This window comes from Centruroides sculpturatus, unplaced genomic scaffold, assembly GCF_000671375.1.
Source record: "Centruroides sculpturatus isolate CEXI.00-Female unplaced genomic scaffold, Cexi_2.0 scaffold2461, whole genome shotgun sequence".
NCBI lineage: Eukaryota > Metazoa > Arthropoda > Arachnida > Scorpiones > Buthidae > Centruroides > Centruroides sculpturatus.
In genome coordinates, this window is record NW_019386958.1 from 5,311 (window position 1) to 27,490 (window position 22,180).

General features: G+C 29.9%; 1 protein-coding gene across 1 annotated transcript in view; it reads left to right on the plus strand.

The window, feature by feature from the left end:
- The window catches only part of LOC111615975 (regulator of G-protein signaling 7-like), a gene marked incomplete at its 5' end in the record, with an annotated part of 15,535 nt that extends 3,170 nt beyond the window's left edge, over positions 1–12,365 (plus strand). The window contains 8 exons of the mRNA XM_023357415.1: positions 447–508; positions 1,882–1,995; positions 3,183–3,308; positions 3,897–3,971; positions 11,409–11,520; positions 11,606–11,698; positions 11,768–11,877; positions 12,113–12,365. Of these exons, the coding sequence (XP_023213183.1) occupies positions 447–508; positions 1,882–1,995; positions 3,183–3,308; positions 3,897–3,971; positions 11,409–11,520; positions 11,606–11,698; positions 11,768–11,833 (648 nt within the window). The remainder of the gene's footprint in view (positions 1–446; positions 509–1,881; positions 1,996–3,182; positions 3,309–3,896; positions 3,972–11,408; positions 11,521–11,605; positions 11,699–11,767; positions 11,878–12,112) is intronic.
- Between the last annotated feature and the right edge of the window lie 9,815 nt (positions 12,366–22,180).

Genomic DNA, 22,180 nt, shown 5'->3' on the forward strand with positions numbered 1-22,180 from the left:
TACCTGTCGTTCTCTCCTGTACAGGTGTGATACCACACACGCTACACAAAAGCCTGGGAACATTACAATTGAGTAGAAATACATACATCACACTACAGAAGGCCACTATATTGAATACATGCCATATTGTTAGGAAATTCCTTAATACTGACACTGACACACACATTTAATTTTAGTTTTGTTTTGGTTGCTATGCCTTGACTCTGGTCCGGCATAGTACACAGCCACCGGTGTGTACCGAGTATAACCCACTAAACCCAACATAATAATAATAATAATAATATAGAAATTTGCTATTCTTATATTTTTGATTTATTTGTCTTTTATATAAATCATCTTGGTATAAAATTAAAAAATTTTTATTTTACTTCTTATTTTTTCTTACTTTTGAATAATTATTAAAATTAAGCAAACATATTTTAAAAACTAAATTTTTCAATTTACAGTTGGAAACATTAAAAAATAGATTGGACAGAAGAAATGTCAAGATTTCAAAAGTTGCTGATTCGTAAGTATACGTTTAATTATATCTACTTGTATAAATTTATATTGAATATAATATACAAGACATAACAGAATCCTATGCCATTCTTTGAAGTATAAACAAAACTGTGATAGTATAGCAACTTGACTAATATTTTATAACATGCATTTTTTCCATTGATTAATTGGAGACAACAAATAAATATATTTTTCATAATGTCTTCAATAATCATATATACCATTGTTTGTTTTTATCCCAAGTTAAATTGTTTACGTAATGTTCTTAAATGATATTTTGTAATCTGAACATTATTAATTTATGTTATGAAGAAGGCACAAACACAAAATCTAAGATTTTGATCACTTTTTCTTAATACTGGTAGTTTTTAACCAAATGAATAAGCCACTAAATTTTTGTCACCCAAAAGCAAAATATCAAAGATTTTAAATTAATTATTAAATAATTTGTCACTAGCTTGTCACTAACAAAAACTTCAGATAGTTAAAATGATGTCATCTGATATTAAATGACATCAATTAATATTGTTTGAAATCTAATCAATTCATGTTAGATGAAAAGTATTTTAGACTGTGAAATGTCATTTAATATGAATTATCAATTGATGACTTATTGTTATTGAAAATATATTTAATATGAGTTGTTTTCAATGAATATTTCAGGCTAAGAAATTGAAATAACTCGTAGTCTGGAGATAAAGACGTAAATAAAAATATAGTGTTATATTGAATTATTTCATATATTTTTATTTCATCATAAATGATTCTAATTTAATTCCAAATTAGAATTAAATATGATCTGTAGATTAATTATATAGAATTTGACCATCATTTGAATATTTTAAAAGTTATAGATTTATTGAAATACTTAACTATACATTATAAGTTAATTGAACTAGTAAAACTGACTTTAAATGCTCTAATGACAAGTCCAGTCATATCTTTTAAGATTATTTTAATGTAACAAATGACATCAATTGATATTTCTACTAATGTATGTACTGTACAGCCAGTTTCTAATCTCAGATTATGTGATAATGCAGATTATCTATTCACTGTTTAATGTTATAGAAACCAAGAACATACCCATTACAAAAGAAGCAATGCAAAGCTGCTCTTTATCTCCACATTTATTTAGTAAAAGCCTTAACTTTCTCAAAAATGGATAATGAATGAGAACATATGAAATTAAGAAAGTTCATTTAATATGATTTATATTAATGTTCCTTGTTATCCACTCAAATATATGAATAATCTTGTAGATTTTTGGTTTGATATTCATAAATATTAAATAAATTACACATTAATTATCTTGAAATAATTAATTTTTGTCAGTTACTTTTATTCAAAAATTTTACATATATTAATATTTTATTTTAGCTATGTAAGTTATTTTGAACAGTATCAAGAATACGACCCTTTCATTACAAATCCCGAGCCGTCTAATCCTTGGATATCGGACAGCGTAGAATTTTGGGAATTGGAGAAACAAACGTAAATACGTCTCTTAAGATTTTTCAGTCAATATTATAGAAATTAAATTCAGCATTGTATCGCTTTGTTTTAATTTAAAAATTTATATAAACACGTCATTAATTTATATTATGAATATTATCATATAATAATTATAGATAACATAATTTACAAAAATATAGTCAGTCCTTTTTCTCAATGAGCCAGACTAATTGATCAAAGTAAAATCGTCTGATAATGCATCTCTTGTATAATGCAATTTCTTGAACTTTGTTGTAAGGGACCTCACTGTATTTTTTTGAAGGAATAATAATGCATTTATAAATATTAAACCAACAAATTATGTTTTTTGTTTTATAAACAAATATTTATTTCAAATTATTTTTAACAATATTTTAATATTTTTTAGAGTTGATANTTAATTTATATTATGAATATTATCATATAATAATTATAGATAACATAATTTACAAAAATATAGTCAGTCCTTTGCATTCTAATGACAGCAGATAATCAAATTATTATATATTCAGTCTTTAATTTAGTATAGAAATCAATGTAAAAATTTATATTCTCCTAAACTTATTATTTCGAGATTTACTAGTGGCTCTGTCTGAATGAAATTATCATGACTTTTTACAGCTACATTTGATATTTAAATGTGACATAAAATAGTATTAAACATTCAAAGGTAGTTTATATTTCATAGGCCAACAATTGACAGATTATATTGAGATTAATTTAAATTAATTACTAAATAATTTGTCACTAGTGGGAGGTTTTAGCCACCATCTATCTCTTATTAGATTTAATAATTTCTGGAAGAAAAAAATCAGTACAGGGCAGCACTTGAATCCGCAACTGCCACTTACTGTGTAAATTGTTTCCAGTTATGCAACCCGAGTCTTTGTCCCAATCTCCTCTTCCAGATATATTTATACATTAGATAACCATTGTTGGTTATATATGGTGCTGGCTGGGGATGCATTCAGCACCTGCATCCTGTAAACACGTGCCTAAGATCTAATTATTAAATCCAGTAAGAGATGGCACCTAATGCCTCCCTCTAGTGACAGATTATTTAATTAATTAATTTAAAATAATCATGATATAATCCGGTAGTTGTTGGTGTATTCCGTATGTACTGTACATTAGGTTTACGTACAGTTTATATTAATATTACTGCTGTATGTTTTTTTTATTTACAGTAAAGATATCCCCGCAAGAAGGGTAAGAAGATGGGCATTTTCTCTTCAGGAACTATTAAAAGATCCAGCTGGAAGAGAACAATTTTTTAAATTCTTAGAAAAAGAATTCAGTGCAGAAAATTTAAAGTAAATATTTGTTTTAATTAAAATAGATTAAGTAAAACTAACAAAATTAGTATTGGCATCATACATAAATTACATAATGCTATTTTTACACTTTAATTACATAATATATTCTCAAATCAACCTTCTTAACTATACTAAAAAATAAAAAATGTTAAATTCAGTACTCTGTGCTATGTATTATTTTACTAATTACATTACAAAGCAGGTGACATAAGCAGTATTTCTGAATGCTAAATGGGCAAGGATCCAACAAAAAGCCAATTTCTACTGTTTTTTGTTGAATTAGAAAATAACAATTTCTCAGATTTGGCTATAACTTTCATCATTTAGCAGAAGAACTAGTAACTTAATCTCTACATATCTAACAATCATCATTACATTTTTGTAAACACTCCCACAATTTACTATGTATCATAATAATGACCCGCTTATAAGTCCTCCTATTCATATTTGCATTATGTAATTTATGGAAAGCCCCATTTGTTGTTTTTAAGACAGGTCTTTTCGTAGATTAATAAATTTGGATTATTTTCAAATTCACACCTTAATGATTTTAGATTGTGTTTAGATATTTCTTTTTATTGAAAGATTTTGGGATGCCGTACAAGAACTGAAACAAGTTCATTCAAAAGATGTTCCTGTTAAAGTGAGAGAAATATGGAAGTGAGTAGCTTTTATAAACTTGAAATTTTTGATTTTTTAAAAAGTAGCTACTGTATGTATTTTTAATTGATTATTGAAGAACGTTAAAATTTTATCTCAAAAACATAAAAAAGTGAGTATTTTATTAAAACTTACAAATAGCTGTAAGATATCATTAGAATGGTAATAGAAAGTCAGTTCATTTTGTCCAGTTATAACTCATTATTTTGTCTTACATTTGACCCAGTTAAGATAAAAATCAATTAATTATTGGTTTTAATTTTTTTGTTATACTTAATATACTTAAACTTTGATACCTTTGCATCTAGGTTTATATAAATGTCTTTTCACAATTAATAAAAATAATATACAGTACATGTCATCAAAGACTGTATGGTAAATACATTTTTTCCTCTTCTGCAACAGTTAAATTTACAAGACGTATTCACTCTGTAATGTCTGTGGAACTATTCTGTCCTGGAACAGTTTTTTTTTTTGTTACCATGATTGGTGTGGAGGTCCAGCAGACCTAAAACTGCATTGCTGCAATATAGACCAAAACTAATTTCCATCAATGTTGAAGATTAAAAATTCAGATGCTCTTACAACAATCTTTCAATTTATTGCTACATTTCTAGGATGTGGGATGGTATACAGCATAGATTTTAAACATTGGCTAATAAATAGATTGTATGATTGATTTTTTTTTTTGACATGACGACTATCAGGTTTCTTACAGAATGATTTTCAATATATAAAAATCCCAGGAACATTGTGCAAAGAGACCAGTTTGAAGTGGTATTGTCTGGGATGGCATGATGTTTTGGAACTCCACGTGAGACTTTTTTGGCATTTCATTTTCATAGACGACAATGCCTGTGCATTTACAGCTTTATTTAACAAAATAACCAGCAAGATCTCTAAACCTAAATCTCATAGAACATGTAACTTGTCTTCATAAAGCATCCCACACATCAACTCTGCAGGAGGCAACCATGTACCATATTAATCATTGTCAAAAATGTTTTTTGGTTCAATGTATAGTTCCTGATATATAAACCAAATTGTTACCAAACTTCTATATATGTTGTGTGAAAAATTTTCTGTTATAATTACAGAACAATCAGCAAGCAGATCTTCTCCCTTCGAAATGTCATCAAACAATGCATTGAGTATCGACACTCATTGGCCATCACAATTTCATTGACTTCAGGAAGGCAGTGTTCACTATGTGTCCCTCTGGTGGATCCTGCGACTATATGGTGTACTGGCAAACTTTGTAACTGTTTTCAAGACCTTATATTTGCATTCAAGTTGTTGTGTCAAGACTGGGGGTGGCCGTACAGACTTCTTTGAAATTACGACAGGAGTCAGGCAGGGTTGTGTTCTGTCCCCTTTCCTCTTTCTTGTTGCCTTCGATTACATTATGTGACAGGCAGATGAGCCTGGTGCACGTGTTGAGGCCGGCCAGCCGGCATCCACTGGTCTAACCAAGATCGTCTTAGATATTTGGTTTTTGCTGACAATATTGCCGTATTGGAGGAAAATGAGGCAATGTTACGGTACACCACAGTCACATTGAGCTCAGGATAAATGCTGCCCAAATGTGGGAAGTAATGGTCTGAGCACATTGATTGGAAAAAGTGGAGAGTTTTACTTACTTGGGTAGTGATGTGAGGTGTTGCATTGGAAAGGAATCTTCTGGTCCTCATCATCCATCCACATTCTCACCTCCATTGTGACAGGGCTTAAAGCAGTCATGACAGTGAAAAAAAAAAGTGAAAAAAGAGAGTTCACACTGAAAAAAAGCTAAAAAAAAAAAACTAAGCATTAAAGTGAACTAAAAGAGCCATTATTTAAAAAAAACACACACACACACATTCTGTATCAATAACATTGCATATGATATTAGATTGATTTTTAATTGGACTGAAAAAATTAAATATGAAAATAGTTAGGCTGAGTTTAAACTCCAGAAAAGAGACTAGTAAGACTGCATTAAGCCAGACTGGGCCTGCATTAAATTCCTACTGCTATATAGCAAAGGAAATGGAAGAGTAACATAACTACCAGAATGTGTCTCCATATAACATGTCAAATTTCAAGATATATTTTTTGATTTCTTGTTAAAAAATTTCTTTTGTTTAAGTCATGCTGCAATTTCTGCACTTCATCACACCAGAGTAAGCAATTCACTATAAAGTTTATGTATTAAAGGATCATTGCACTGAAAATGCCCAGTAAACTTTGTGAATAGTTCAGCACTAGATATTCCCAAATAGAGTTCAGCTTTGATGGTAGAACACTTCAATGACTTAGTGTTTCATATAAGATAATCTCAATTCATTAAGCTGGAATTTTTGAGGAATGTGCTTTAGGAAGTATGAGTTCTTCCCATTGTTCGATCAATCGTTTTGCTGCAGGACCAAACGTCATTTATCTAGTTGATGAACACTTCATAAATTTGTTGCATGGCAAATTAAGTTTCTTTTGAATTTCTGTGTATTCATCCCACCTAGAGGCCACCCATCAAAAAAGCTGTGTGTTGCTATGATAAGATCACCACCATCTCTGCCCAACTCTTTCATGCCTTTCAAAAAGGCATTGTGGATTGTATGAATGCTGTAAAGTACTATATTATTTTTTNACTTGGCATTGATTGTCTCCTTTATATCATGACATGATGCAAATGAATAATTGCTGGCTGTCATTTTCATAGTCCATATAAGCTCTGCAATATAAGCACCATCTTTTGTACTACAAAGTTGAAGCACTGGTTGTTGCAATGATTGGTTTTCTGGACTGGCACCTGAGTCTACAACATTGCTCACACTAGCAACACTTTTAGCACTAATACTTTGATATTGATACATCCGAAGGGCAGTCGTCAGTCTTAACTGCTTGGTACCAAAGGCTTCATTGCATTTATTTATGTTTCTTGCAGCTTGAATGTTGGATGATTGCAGTATGGGGGGTGCTGGTTGCTATTTTGCTCCTGAACACATTTACAAAAATAAATTCCACATGGAAAGCTAAAAAAGTGAGTCACTTTAAGCCCTGTTGTGATCCCTGGAAGACATCGGGAAACATCAGAAGGATTGATGTCTTCCAACAAAAATGCTTATGATGAATCCTAAAGATCCAATATTTAGATCATATCACCAATGGAACAGGTCTTCTGAAGGAGTGAGATGTGTAAATTTCATAACATTATTGCCCATAGAAGAGTCCGATTAGCTGGCCATTTTTCTTATGGCAAATAATAGGCATAAGACTTTTCTTCAAGATTTGAAGATGATGAAACCCTCAACCAGGATGATAATTGCTGCCTGGTAAGTTACTTAGCATTGGAGAAACTACTACAGAACATTTTTCACGCTAGATATTGGGCAATATCAATACAGTACTGTATAAAAAAAAAGCCCTTTGCCTTTGGGCAGTACAAATTACATGTATAAATTCAGTTATACAGTAATAATTTGAATCATGCTGTACTTTTGTAATGACTTTATTTACTCTGTAATAACAACTGTACATTTACTATTTGCCAGTTTATGCAATAATATAAACAGAGGTTCTAATAGTCTTCTGTTTCATGGAGATTGTCATTCTATATTCTTACAAACCATATACACGATCCCTTTTCCCAGTTTTTAAATTGAAACATCAGAGAGGGCAACAGCATTAGTACATTCAATTCCCTTATGGTGGAAAATTTGAATATTATACTGCTGGAGAGTTAGACCCTACATGTCAAGTTTTGTACTTTATGGAGTGATTAGGTTCAAATAATTCTGATTCCAATAAATCCAATAATAAAATCTTTTCAGCTTTTACAAAACAGTATAAGTTTCCTTTTATGATGGTGCCCATTGAAGTTCTGCAACACCAAGCTTTTTGCTAATAAATGGAGCAGGAAGTTCCCTTCTGTTTTCACCCATTTGAGCCAAGCAAGTATCAATAGAATGTTATGATGTGTCAGAACATCTTATTATGAAAGACTTAGAAATATTGGGGGAGAACAACAGTGGCATAGTGCCAATAATAAAATATTATTTAGTTAACACAGGGAATATACAAAAGATTTTCTTGTTGGGTTCTACAGATTCTAATTATGGTTCCACCTCCCTCACCCATAAACTTAACATGTGGATTGGCTAATTTAATCATAAAGCTGTTATTATGCAATTTATGGAATACTACATCTAAGTAAATTAGACGAGTTTCCCATTTTCTCAGAAAATACCACCAAATAGTCAATATAAGCTATTACATAATGTGATTATGGGTAACTGAGAGTTGCAGGTTCCAGTCCCACTTTGGGCCAGTTCCTTTCTTTCAGAACCTTCTAAATTATTAAAATACTAAATTTAATAACTATAATTAAATTAATAATATGGCACCTAACAGCTACCTTTAGTGCCAAATTATTTAGCATTTAATTAATCGTAGTAGTAATATAGCCTGATACATATTAAAGTTAAACGATTGCTGGGTTTTATTTGTTGATATTTGTAAGTTTCATGAAATTATTCTGAAAAATTCTATGCTAAAACACAAACATGGCATTTAGTAGTCATTCACACTCACCATCTCTTGAATAGTTGGAGATTTTCAACATAGTCAAATCAGAAGAAAATATTGCCTGATTTATTAAAAATATGAATCAAAGACAAGATATTAATTTTCTCATAAATATCTCGTTTCTTAAAAACTAACTTCGAGAGGAGAGGGAGTCACTGTCAACCCATTCATCAAAGGGTTAAAAAAAATCTGCTACCTTTAATTCTTTGAGTTGTTCTACTATTAATATATATATATATATGTAGCTCCTCATTCTGGTTGCAAATTGTGGCCACAACAAACTCTTAATTTGTCTCCTGCAGAATATTATAAAGTGTTTGCATTCAAAGAACTTATTGTAATTCCTTATTTCACCAGGAATCACCTGACCAATGATGTCTTGAATTTTTCAGAAAGCAAAGCAAGAACCAGTTACTCTCTCAACTCATTACAGATTGTTTGAAACCTATAGTATGCCTATTGTCCTAAATCATGAGGGAATGTTGGCATTCTTGAAACTGCCTATCTAACTTTTCAAACTAAACTATCAATATCATCATCGATATTACATTTGTCATGCTAATTCTAACTTGACATTATCTTCACTACCTTGAGATCAGAAAATCAGTTCTCCAGGAAACACTTTCCTTGTTTTTTTATGGAGAATTATTGTCAGGCTACCATTTTACATTTGGATTGTAAAGTACTATATTATTTTTCCTACTTTCCAACGATTATTGACACTACTGTGTGCCGGGAATAGCCGTTCCCTAACGGGTACTTTACGCGGATTCGCGTTAGTGTGCCAGGCCTGGACTTTAAGCGTGCACCGAATTAAATAATGACAAAGTTTGTCAATAACAAAATCAAATATTTAATTAAACTTCTAGTAATAAACTATATACAGTATTTAGTAAAAATCAAACAATAATTTATTCAATGAAATTCAACAAGAATCAATCCGACAAACTCAAATCAATCTATTTCTAACTTAATTCTATTCCCCTTTGGAATTCGACAAAATCAAAGAATTAACTTATAAACAATAATTCTTATAAATTAAAGATCCTAATCGTCACCTCAATATACTAGGAACCTATTTCCTCAAACTCTCAAGACTTTCTATAATCGTCGATCCACAAATCGAATAACTTCAAAATCCTATCGGACACCTCTCTCGTTCACTGCTACGAAGCTCACCAAAGCTCGTTGCTATCAGGAATTCACCTCGTTCGTTTTCACTTGAGTTAGAGGCTTTATAGTGTGAGGTGACGTCACAATTCTGAATGAGCTCACTCTCCTCATTTACATACTTATCTGTAACATTAAATTTTTCTTGTTTATCTGGCAGATTATTTTCCGACAATACTTCGCTAACCTTTTACATTATTCTTTTTAACAATTATCGGGATGCTTTATTCTTTTAAGGTTTAGCGATTCCTAACTGGGTTGTGGGGTCTTCCCCCCCCTTTTTCTCGGTGCGGACTTACTTTTTTCCGCTTGGGGTGCGCGAGTTTTTCTACGGCGCTTTTCTTTCGTCGGTGAGTTGGTTTTTCTTCTATTTTTAAGTTACTAAGGTGAATGGTGAGGAAACCTTTGTCTTAACTAAACATAAGCCCCAAACAAAATATAATGAAAGCAAAATAAAAGTAAAATAAAAATAAAGCTCAGACTTGGTTCCTTACAGGATGAGGAAAGGATATCAACATAACTCCTCAGCAACTGCAGCAATAATGAAACTTCAAACCTTATTGTGATATCCTTTTGTGGTAATGGAGTATGTCAGTTCTCCTATTGAGTGGATTTCCTCAAAGAAAAAAAGTCTTACTGTAAAAGTTATAGTGAAATCTTACCAAATGGAACATGCTACACATTTAAAACCCAAATTTGATGGTTTTGGATGTTTACAGTCACATTTTGCTCTGTGGGAATCTAGAAAAATCTGGATGGAGAATTTTTTTTTGAACAGTGTGTCCAGATAAATTGGTTTCATCTCTCATAACATGGTTGTCCCCATTGTGGAATGGCTACAGCTAAAAGGTCCTTTCAGTGCTCTTGGGCAGGGAGAATTAAAAAAGTTCCATTCATATAAAAATGACACATTTTATGAGAAGTATTGCCCAACATCACATATAGTTGACTTCCATTCTTGACAGAAAATTCAGGCTTAAAAGACAGTCTGTTTCTGGATTTCCTTGTTGCAGCCGACAATGAATGAGTAAAACTTTACAAAGGACCTTTATATAACATATTCAGCTGCTTTGCTACACACATGCACCACTACAACTAACAACAGGAATGCAGACAATGGATATTGCAACTTCTGTAATCTCAGTCTGTACATATAATATCATACACTTTTATGTTTAGGTGCTAAAGATCATGTTTCCTCAAATTTTTTAATCATTACTATTAACAGTTTGTGGACCAGTACTTTTTTGACTATTACAGTTATGACAGCTAAGCATTACACTATTTTAATAAAATAACTTCACAGTTAATATACAATTGGACAAAATGGGATGCATGTTTAGCATGACTGTCGGATGTTTGGGATAGTTCTTTTTGTGGCCTTTTTTCCCTGGTATCAATCAATTTTATGAAAATTTTCCAGGTTTTGTATAGAAATCCTTTTCTATATAAAAATATTTAGTTTCAATGGAACGTTAGAATCAGTATACCTAACAAACTGCTAAAATAATTTGAAAAATATATAAGCATCCGTTTCTGGAAGAAAAATCTCCAGAACTTTACATTCAATACTATGCAGTTGTATGATTTCAATTCTTTCTGTAAAGGCAATAATACATCACAAAATTTAATTTTGTATGCATTAAATGTTAACATTAGTATTATTAGCAATATTCCTATTTTTAACGGCATTCTCATTTTTAGCGAATATCTCGATTCCGATGCCAACTGCCCGATAAATATTGATTCTAAAAGTTACGAAATCACAAAGAGAAATATGGAAACTCCCGACAGATGGACTTTTAACGAAGCCGCAGTATGTTAAAAATAATTAAATTATATTAATACGTAAATTATGTAGAAGAAATATAAAATTTAGTCACATTTTATATCGATTACAGGCACATTTGTATCAGTTGATGAAGAACGATAGTTATCCACGTTACTTGAGATCAGAAATGTATAAAGAATATCTAAATGGTATGAAGAAAAAGGTGAGTTTAATATTGTAAATAGTAAAAGGTATTATTAAAATTATCTAATTTAAAATTTTATTTCTTTAGACGTCGGTTAAAGGCATTAGATCTGTTATTTCATTTTCTGCCAAAAAAGAACAAACATCTTCCTAGCCTAGTGAATGTTATGTGAAATGTTAAGAATCAAGATATCATAGGTAAAATTTTTTAAAGGATTTTTGATGTTTTAATTTCTTTTAACGATTGCTAATGAGTTTTAAATAATTAATATATTTTAAATATACAATATTAACATTCACACCAGTTCTTGCTTCGTCGGAGTGTTGTCACGTTCCGATAAAATGGGAACCGGTGCAATTGTTATTTATCGAGAATCAAAAACTAATTGAAAGTTGGCACTTACGATTTTAATAATATATTTCGTATTTCCAGCAATGCAAAGACTTAAACACAGCTCTCAAGCCTTGGCATAGGGTCCTAGGAAAGCATTTGTTTTGGAGAAGAGGTGATTATCGACAGAGTGCAACGTTCCGCACGAAATTATTAATAGAAGGCTGTATATTCAACATTTCTTCTTCCAGCCCGTGCGTCAATGAAATAGTCATGCACGAACCGGAATTCTGCAGTAAGAATTCTTTGACGTGACAACATGGGTACCTACTTATGAAATTTACTGTGAATTAAATTTGAAAAAAAATCCTATATACATAGTACAGCTTATATGAAAAAAACAAAATGAAATTCAATAACTTTTTATCTATTAATATTATTAATTTTTTCTTAAAAAGTTTACCATTAAGTGATTATCTTGTTGATTAATACAAATTAAAAAGTTTATATTATTATTATTACCATAAGTTTTTCATATATTTAAGAAAAAGTTATATTAGCATTTTATTTTCGCGACAATTTTCTTATATAATTATAGAGATAGAACCATCTTTAGAGGATAAAATGAACATAATATTATACAAACATGCATCATAAAAAAAAAAAAATAATATCATTTTTGAACAAAATTTCATAATTGTTGTGACATCGTGTATTAGTATGTATGAGAGAAACAAATTCAAGTCCTCTCACAATTATATTTTGTAAAAGTGAGATAGTGTAAGTGAAATGTCGAATCCTCTTGTAAATACACTTGCCGTGCTCTTCATAGATACGATATTTTTGTGTATGTGTATAAATTAATTGATGAATGAGACGTTACATGAGATTGTAAATATATAAATTCAGTATATAAATAACATATGGAACAGGTTTGCGCTTTTATTGATAAAGAAAAGGGACCAAATCTGATATCAAGCGAAATAGTAAACTGTTGAAAATTGTTGGTAAATTATTAACATTGTTGCATGCTATTGACTGGCATTTATTTATATTCTATAACATAATAATTTAAATGTTTTAAATGTAATTTAAAATAATGAAGAGTTAGAGTTTAAAATTGTTGTTAGGAAAATTTTTAACCTGGTTGAAAGTAGAAATTTGAAATGTTATCCTGTCGATAATGCATTGAAATTCGAGTGCATCTTGCAGAATGTTTAATAAATTCTGGCTGAAAAATTGAACAAATTTTCAAAAGCACAATATCGATAATACTGTGATGGTTACTTTTATTTAAATTATGTGGAGTAAGATATAAAACTTCTTTAAAGTTAAACTTCTTGCAAAATCATATCTGCTTTTATAGTAATTTCTCTATACATATTCCATTTATCATAAACTTTTTAAAATTACTAGTAGTATTGTGGCGCTTACTGTAATTCAGAGTGCCAAAATAAAAAATGAAGTGTAACGTTAAAAACTGACACTCGATTAAATTTGCTCATAAATAGAACAAATCTAACTTCGTTATTCATCATAATTAAATGTTACAAATTAATAAATGTGAGAATTTTGGAAAACAATATAATAATAAATATTATGCATTACCTCTGGCATAATTTTTTAATCAAATTATCGGACGCGTGCAGAATGCAATCGGAAATTCTGTCCGTAAGGCACTGAAAGATTTAAATGTTTCATTTATATCTTAATATCAAAAGCCTTAAATTAAAATTGGATAAAATCTCTTGGAAAAAAATCATATAAACTGCAAAAAAATTAAAAACAATTGGAATTTTATCTGTCATATTAAAGGCTTAAGTGTAATGTACTTGACAATGTGTATATTATTCATACCATATATTCATGTAAAATATATTTTTGTTATATATGAAAATGTAATTTCACATCATGTGTTCAAATGTAAAATTTAAAATATCCCCTTACCATAGACAATCTACCGAATTTTATGATTTTACTACATGTGTCGTTCGATTGCTTCTACGGAGAATGTTTTCCATTCATTTTCTTTAAATGCTCTTTAGTAATATTTTAAAAATTATAATTAAAAAGCTAGAAATAATTTGAAATATTCAAAGTAAACATTCATGTAGAATATAAAATTTTTTTACTTGCCACCATTAATATGCTGTGCTTGGTCTTGTGGGATTGTTATAGTCTGAAATAGTGCTTTGCCGGATTTTTTACAATTGTTTTTCTTTGAGAATTAAGAAATCGTAACAAAATTTGCTATTTCATTGAAATATGATTTCCATTATAATAGTATACAGATTTTGACGAGCTTATTGTAAAAAGTTCGATATTTATAATTAAAATGTCATTGTTTATTGTTATATAATAAATAAATCCAAAAAGAAAATAAAAACATGAAAAGTTTACTATTTCATTTTTCAAAAATTAGTTTAAAACAAGCAGCTTATAATATTTAGGCGTATAAAAAAATATTCTTTAAAAAAAAAATGACGATTACTTAACATAATCTTTCATATTTCCACCACCCTTTGCAGAAAAATCTATCTAGAAAAAATCAAGTCACATGCTTGATATCATGCCTAATTAGTATCCTTTATTGACAACGCCCAACATCTTGCATAAAATTTCACTCTAGATATCGGACGGTATCAACAAAGGACGCTGATTATGCATGATACTGAGTGCATAACTCAATTTTTGATAGAGCCTTTTGCTCTGGGGCAGTAGATTTCTTGTAAGTTTGTTAATTATTTAAACAATAAAATTAAAATCTGAAATTATAAACATTTTTGTTTTGTGCATTATGATAGTTATAATATATAATATTGTATATCAAAATGAAAGTATCAATTTGAGCAATGTCTTAATGGTATATCAAGTTTTAATTGTGATAAATGGAAAATTATGTATAAATGAGATTTTTTAAGTAAGTTTAGAAAATGATATATACATCATATCAATGTTGTAATATTAGTTTGTTATTAACATTTTTTAATATGAGTTTTATTCATTAAAGACATTCCCTAGTATTATTCTACGTATTAAGTTTTAATTGTTTGCATTGTCATACGTGTAAATTATAGCACAAATTGAGATAGTAAAACAATAAAAAGTCATCATTCATTTGTACATATTCAAACTATGAATAATTTCTAACCTTACTGTTAACCTCACCCGTATAAGTTGAGTTTTAAAAAAAATGTATCATAATGAATCATAGTTATTTTGATAAGATGTGATCATAAAAGTTATAGTAACATAAATAATTTTGTCGTAGACGCAAACTTTTTTCACTGATATATTGGAGACGAGTTTGACGATTATGAATTATATGTTTGACGAGAAGAGATCCTTATTTTAAGACCTACGAAAGTCAATACAGCTAGTGTGGCCTCGAGAAAATTAATAAACTTAATGATGGCGGACTGAGAATTGTACTTAAGATTAGTTACGCAGTATTAAAACTAAAATTCAGTTTTGTATTATTATTATGTGCACATAAATTATTGACTGATGTCACTTTTATAACCATGTTAGTAAAGTTGTGAATAAACTTTGAATTTACAAATCATAGTAAACTTTTGAGTTTTTTCATAAAATTACTTCCTTAAACTAATGAATATGAGCCAAACAATTGTCATATTGAATCGGGCTACTTTACCATGTATTGAATTTAAGAGATGGCACCTAATGCCTACCTCTAGTATCAATTACTCAGAATTTAATTACTAATAGTAGTGGTAAAGTAGCCTGATTCAATATGGCAATCATTTGTCTTATTAGTAAACATCAAGGTGTTTGATGTTTACTAATTTTGAGGTGTTTATATATATATAAGAAATTCATTATTACGTAAGATAAAACACTAAGAAACAAAACACAACAACCACTTACTATTTTAAAAGGGTAAAGTTTAAAGTATGAAGCAGGATCTTGGAATAAGCTGTCAAGTAAATGCTTCACTGCCCAACGTGCAAGGTATAATGGTGCATCACTGCATAACATAAATGCAATGTAAGCATGTTAAATTTACTGGTACAGTTAGATTTAGGTTAGCAATGATATGGATATGTAAATAATCTAAATTAATTTAATGGAAAATATCAAAACCAACTGAAAACTACATTGTATATATAGTTGTGTGTGTAATAATTGCAACTATAACTTATTTAATAACAGTACATCAGGTCATTGAAGAATAGTGGCAATGACCATGCAGCCACTGTGGCATATATGTTTGCACATCCACAGGAATGATCTGTCGAGGAGGATGCCACCCAGAAGGACTTTTTATGGAAAACTGATCCTATTTAGGTGTTACAAATGCAAAGAAAACTGTAAAACTTCACACAGACAGCCCATTGACAAGGCATGAACCTACAACCAACCACTGGTGGGTATTAGTGTGGCATTGAATTCTGCATGAATGCAATGTGCACTTCAATGCCAACAACAAGCACTACATGAGGGTGAGGAACAGCAATAAATGGATTGGTACAATTTTTCGATAAATATGATAGATGTAAATTAAAATTTTATTGAAAACATTGTGTGAACTGATATTTGCAATAAAGTTCAGATATAAAATACCCAAGATGAAATCTTAAATTCCATCTTGGATATTCATTACCCAAGATACAATACACATTACATGCACTAATGGGCACAAAAGAATCCATACTGGGCATGGGACACTCCATCAAGTGAAATTGCCATCAAAATTTGATGCAGTATTTGGGGAAAACAGTTAATTGGTCCTCTGTTTTATGCAGTAATGTTGATTGAACAGAGGAATTTAAATAACATTTTGAATGGCACAGTAGCAGAGTTTATAGAAAACCTTTCATTGCAGCATTTGTGCATTATGTAGTTTCACCACACAGTAATGCAGTGTGGGATTGGATGGACATTTATTTCATATAACAAGGAGTAGGTCAGAATTGACTAGTGAACTGACTGCCAAGATTCCCAGACCTTATACCAAAGTCTGAAGTCAAAGGTTTACAAAATACAGTCATTGAATGCAAACGATGTGCAACAATGTATTCTGAATGCAAGTGCTACATAAGACAACAAGTTGATAGTCATACAAAGCTGTTGTTGGAAAGGTAAAGCATGTTTTGTTGTGAAAATTAGTCATTTTGAGCACACACAATAAACAGCACATATAAACATCTGTAGTGTTTATAAAGCCAAACAACCACCAGGTTACATTGGGCTATTTTTACAATTAAATTAATATTTATTAAATAATGTAGAATATTCTGGAAGAAAAGAATCAGCCCGGAGCAGGAGTCAAACTTGCAACTTCCACTTACCATGCAGATGTGTTGTCAGTTATGCTACCGAGCCTCTTACAGACATATTTAAATATGATATAACCATTAACCATAAAATTTTCTTCCAAAATATTTTAAATTATTTAATAAATATTAATTTAATTGTAATTATTAAATTTAATAAGAGATGGTGCCTAACACCTCCCTCTAGTGAAAAATTATTTAGTAATTAATTAAATATAACTGCAGAAAAGTAGCCCGATGAAATCCAGTGGTTAGAAGGAAAGAATTGAACATTGAGTGTAATCGAAGTTGGTAGCATGCTCATAACAGTTTTTATTTTAATTCTTATTTTTAATTTTTGTTCACTTGACAATGATGAACATAAGTTCATTGAAAACACTAGCAATTAATGCCATACTCGGTGAGCTTTTCTTTCCTTTCGTCTGATATTTGGCATGAGGATCAAGCTGTATTGTGGATCCGATGGTTGTTTGGCTTTACAAATTTATTGGGTTTTGTAAATGTTTGTTTATGTATCTGTAGTGTTTTATGTTTTATATAATGCTGTTTGCTTTCTTTGTTAAATCTTATCATTTTACATATACATACCTGCTAACCTAACTGCACATTTAACCACACCCACATTACATGCAGTGATGCACTGATACCCCCCCATATGTTGTGCATTTACCTGTTATATTTGACTGCTTGTTTGTAACAAGCTCCAGCTCGATATTTCAGAATGCAAGGAAAGGTAATAGGAAGTACTTCTTCATGTGCTACAGCGTTATAATTGACAATGCTGCCTTACTTTTATTTGGGACTGAGATTACAACAGCTTTCTATAATAGATAGTCTTATACATGAAGTTGCAATCTCCCATAAGCTAACGAATTCCCTAAATGGCCTTCAGTAGGCTACTGCTACCTCTAACTAGATCAACTCTTGAAAAGAAAACATTATTGTTTAATTAAACATATTACAGTGTTATAATTTTTTGTTATAACTAAACAGCATGTGCATGTATTTTTGTATTAAATAATTTAATGGTAAATATTAATAGTAAATGATTCTTTTAAATGCCTCTTTTTCCCCAATAAATGCCTTGCATTCTAATTTTCTTTTCTTTTTTTCTTAAACCAGAATATGATAAAAAGAATTTGGAGCCAAATGCTAAAGGTGTGGGATGACTTAAATACACTAAATACTTTTTCTAAATATTCCATGTTTCTGATCTGTAAGATTCCACACCAGTACTAGAATCAGAGACTGATGAGATGACCTATGAAGATTTTTAATGAAAACAAGTTCTAAACAGATGGCAGAATGTCCAGATGAAATTCCAAAACAAGAATAACAAACATTTAAATGGATAGAAAAATATGATCCAAGAAAGAATTGAACCTAGTTGGAAAGCCAACACACAAAAAAAAAAATACCTCTGAGGAATCCAACTAAGAGCAGCATGGTTTTAAATTATATCAAATTGAAATTGAAATCACCACAGACAAATTTTATTAATAGAAAATTTGCAATAAAGAAATCTTCAAAATTTACACAGATAATATTTGAATATGGGAGCTCTCTTAAGTTCCTATATTTAAATATTTTTACATGGAGAGGAATTAAAAATTTTAAATTGAAAAAAAAAAACAGTGTTTATCAAACTATAAAATGGATTCCTTTATATTAAATCTACTTTAACGTGTGAAACAACATATAAAAAGTAAATAAAACAACACGAGCCACGAGAGCTGGACTAAGACATTCAAAAACTTAATAAAAATCACATTAATATAGTAATAAAAAAATTACCAACCTGTAAAGAGTTAAAAACAATTATAGTCGAAAAACAGACCTGCATGTTGTCATCGAAGTCCATCTGACTCGGTATTCTTAGAAGACTCAAACTGGCAGATAGTGCTGGATAGCTCACTCCACTTAATAAACAGAGGTAGGGTTGAAGGTACTACTGCAATATTGTTGTAGAACAAATCCAGCTTCAATGATCATCGGTCACACTTCAAATGACAATCTTCACAAAGAGGAGACCAGAGAAAAAAGTTTAACTCAACCATCAAAATCTGTAAAGGATATAAAATGAGAGAAAAAAAATCTACATAATGTCCGTCAGGGTCTCTCCAACTCAATATTATTTCTTTCGTGTTACAATACAGCTAAAAATAAATTAGCTCATTGTGTACATAGAATATTTTATGAACTATTGTTATATTATTCTCATACAATAATTTATATTACCATTAGAGCTATGTTGAAAATCAAACATTTACAGATATACTCTGCAGAACATCTTCCTGGTAAACATTTTTTGGTTTTTTGATGATCAAACTTAGAACTTATCTCTCAATACATCTTTTGGCCAAAGTATATATAAAAAGAACTTATTCAGATTTTTGGGATGTAAATACAGTAAACTCCCGATTATCCGGGCTAATGGTAGGGAGAGGTGGCACGGATAATCCGAACTATAATTATTTATTTCTAAAATACAACATGTAGATTCACCTTTTTCAAATTTTTCAATTAACGTTAGTTTTTGTTTTATAGTAAGTACGACTTTCTTTCGATTATTAGGCATTTTAAGGGTACTTATCTGAAAATTAAAAAACATCTTATTTTATGTAATTTTACACTAAAAGTATTTGTGGGAAAGTTATTTGAAAAAAATATTATGTATAATATGTATTATACATACGTACATATAATCAAATCTTAAATTGTAATACATATTATAACATGCAACTAAACAAAACTTTGTATAAATGTACTCACTATCATTTTCTTTTCCGAAAAGAAACGTCCGGCGCGAAAGAAGCGGCCTAATTAAAACCAGTCCAGCTGACTTCAGAAACCCCCACCACCCGCTTCAAACATCTAAATACGAACACGTGCACACTTATAAGATGCATAAACATGAAAGCGAACAACTATTTAAAAAATACATACACACACAATTTTTTTTTTTAAATTAAATTCGTGCACGGATAATCGGGAGTTTACTGTATGTATTTAACAAATTGACATGGGGAAATTTCAAATACAACTGGTAGAATTCAGAATCATATTTAAATCTTTTGAAAAGTTTACCATCTCAACTTTCTTCAAGTTTAAAGTTACCACCTCACTTAGTAGCAGTCAATCACAGAAAATTATCTTGTTTTATTATAAATTATTTGCTTTTTCTGACAAATTACTTCATTGTGGATCAAGTAACTCATTAAAATGTCATACTTCACTATTGTTTCGTACACTATTTGTTGTGCTATATTTTAAACATTTGCATACAAAACAACTGTTTGTAAACAATCTCCAATGGCTGGACTGAAACAGAAATAAAGGGTTTTAGCTTCAGACCACGCATCAAAATTTATTATTTTGAAAAGATTGTAAGGACATAGTAAGAACACTGATACTATGATCCTTACAATCTTTTTCTGTTATTCCTCTTTTCATTAGAATAATACAATATTTTTTTTTTTTTTTTTAATACAGTTGGTCCAGGGTGGGACTTGAACCCACAACAGTTGCAGGGGCTGTATTCTGGTCACAGTCTCTGTTCTCTCACAAGCCAGTCGCTGATTGGCTAATCATTTGGATTAGCCAATCAGTGACTAGCTTGTGAGAGACGAGAGACCAGAGACGGTGACCAGAATATGGCCCCAGGTTTGAGTCTTGCTCCAAGCTGATTTTCTTCTTCCAGTTTAATCTAAAATTATTTAATTAAATTATAATTATTAAGTTTGTTATGAGATGGCACCTAACACCTCCCTCTAGGGTCAAATTATTTGGTAATTTATTATTACTATAGCCATTATACAGTCATGGTTGGCTTTATTATTATAGTGTATCGGGTTTTAGTTGAGTTGTTTGTAAATTTAATTAATTTGATTTTAGAGTGATTCAAATTAGAAAAAATTTTCTAAGAATTTCACGTTTTTCTTGGAAAATCATTATACTGGAGTTTCACGTACAAATGCAAAAGAAAAATGCTTTAACATTTCTTTTAATGCTATGAAATATTTTTATTTTTGTATTAGGAATTGACAACTTTAGCCATAGAAATTTCATATCTACAGTACCTACAAAATGATTAATATGAAACTTAGTTTTAAAAATTTGCTTACAAATATAAATAAAAATGAATATTTGTTAAGATTTGATATTATATCTTTAGATATAAGCTGTACTTTGGCAAGTTTTTATATATTGTTAATTTGAAATTAACAGTAACACATTTTTGTATAGTTTTCTACTGTACAATATGTTCAAAAATACAAATCAAAAACAAGTTGTTGCTAATTTCAAATTTTAAAAAATGTTAAAAATTTGTTGATGTGCCTATTTTTTTCAAGATATTCATATAGATTAAAAACAAATTTTAATTTAGTAAAATAGTAAAAGATACTTTTTTTTAAAATAGAAAATACAAACCAATCTGTTCTAAATTAGTAACAACAAAAAAACATTTTGTTGTTATTGTTATGCAGAGAATGAATTATATCAAATATAACGATTCCCTAATAAAAACCTAAAATTTTCGGAGAATTTTTTCTAATTTGAATCACCGTGTAAATGATTTAAAAATCAAATTAAATTTGCATAATTTGTACTTTTGAAATTTTGAATTAACTATCAATAGATTAAATTCTGATATTTTTTGTATGCTGAATAAAATTTAGAATTGTACTTGTTCAACTTGACTAGCAAAAACTTGTCGTGGTGATCTTCTAAAAACGTTCATACATTTGTTACAGGAAAAGAAGTGCTTCTAAAACTTTAATATTCAATACTCTGTGTGTCTTATTATCCTCCTCTTTTCTTGAAGTAAAACATTAAATTCCAAAACTTAGAGTTATTCAATGATGAATGACTC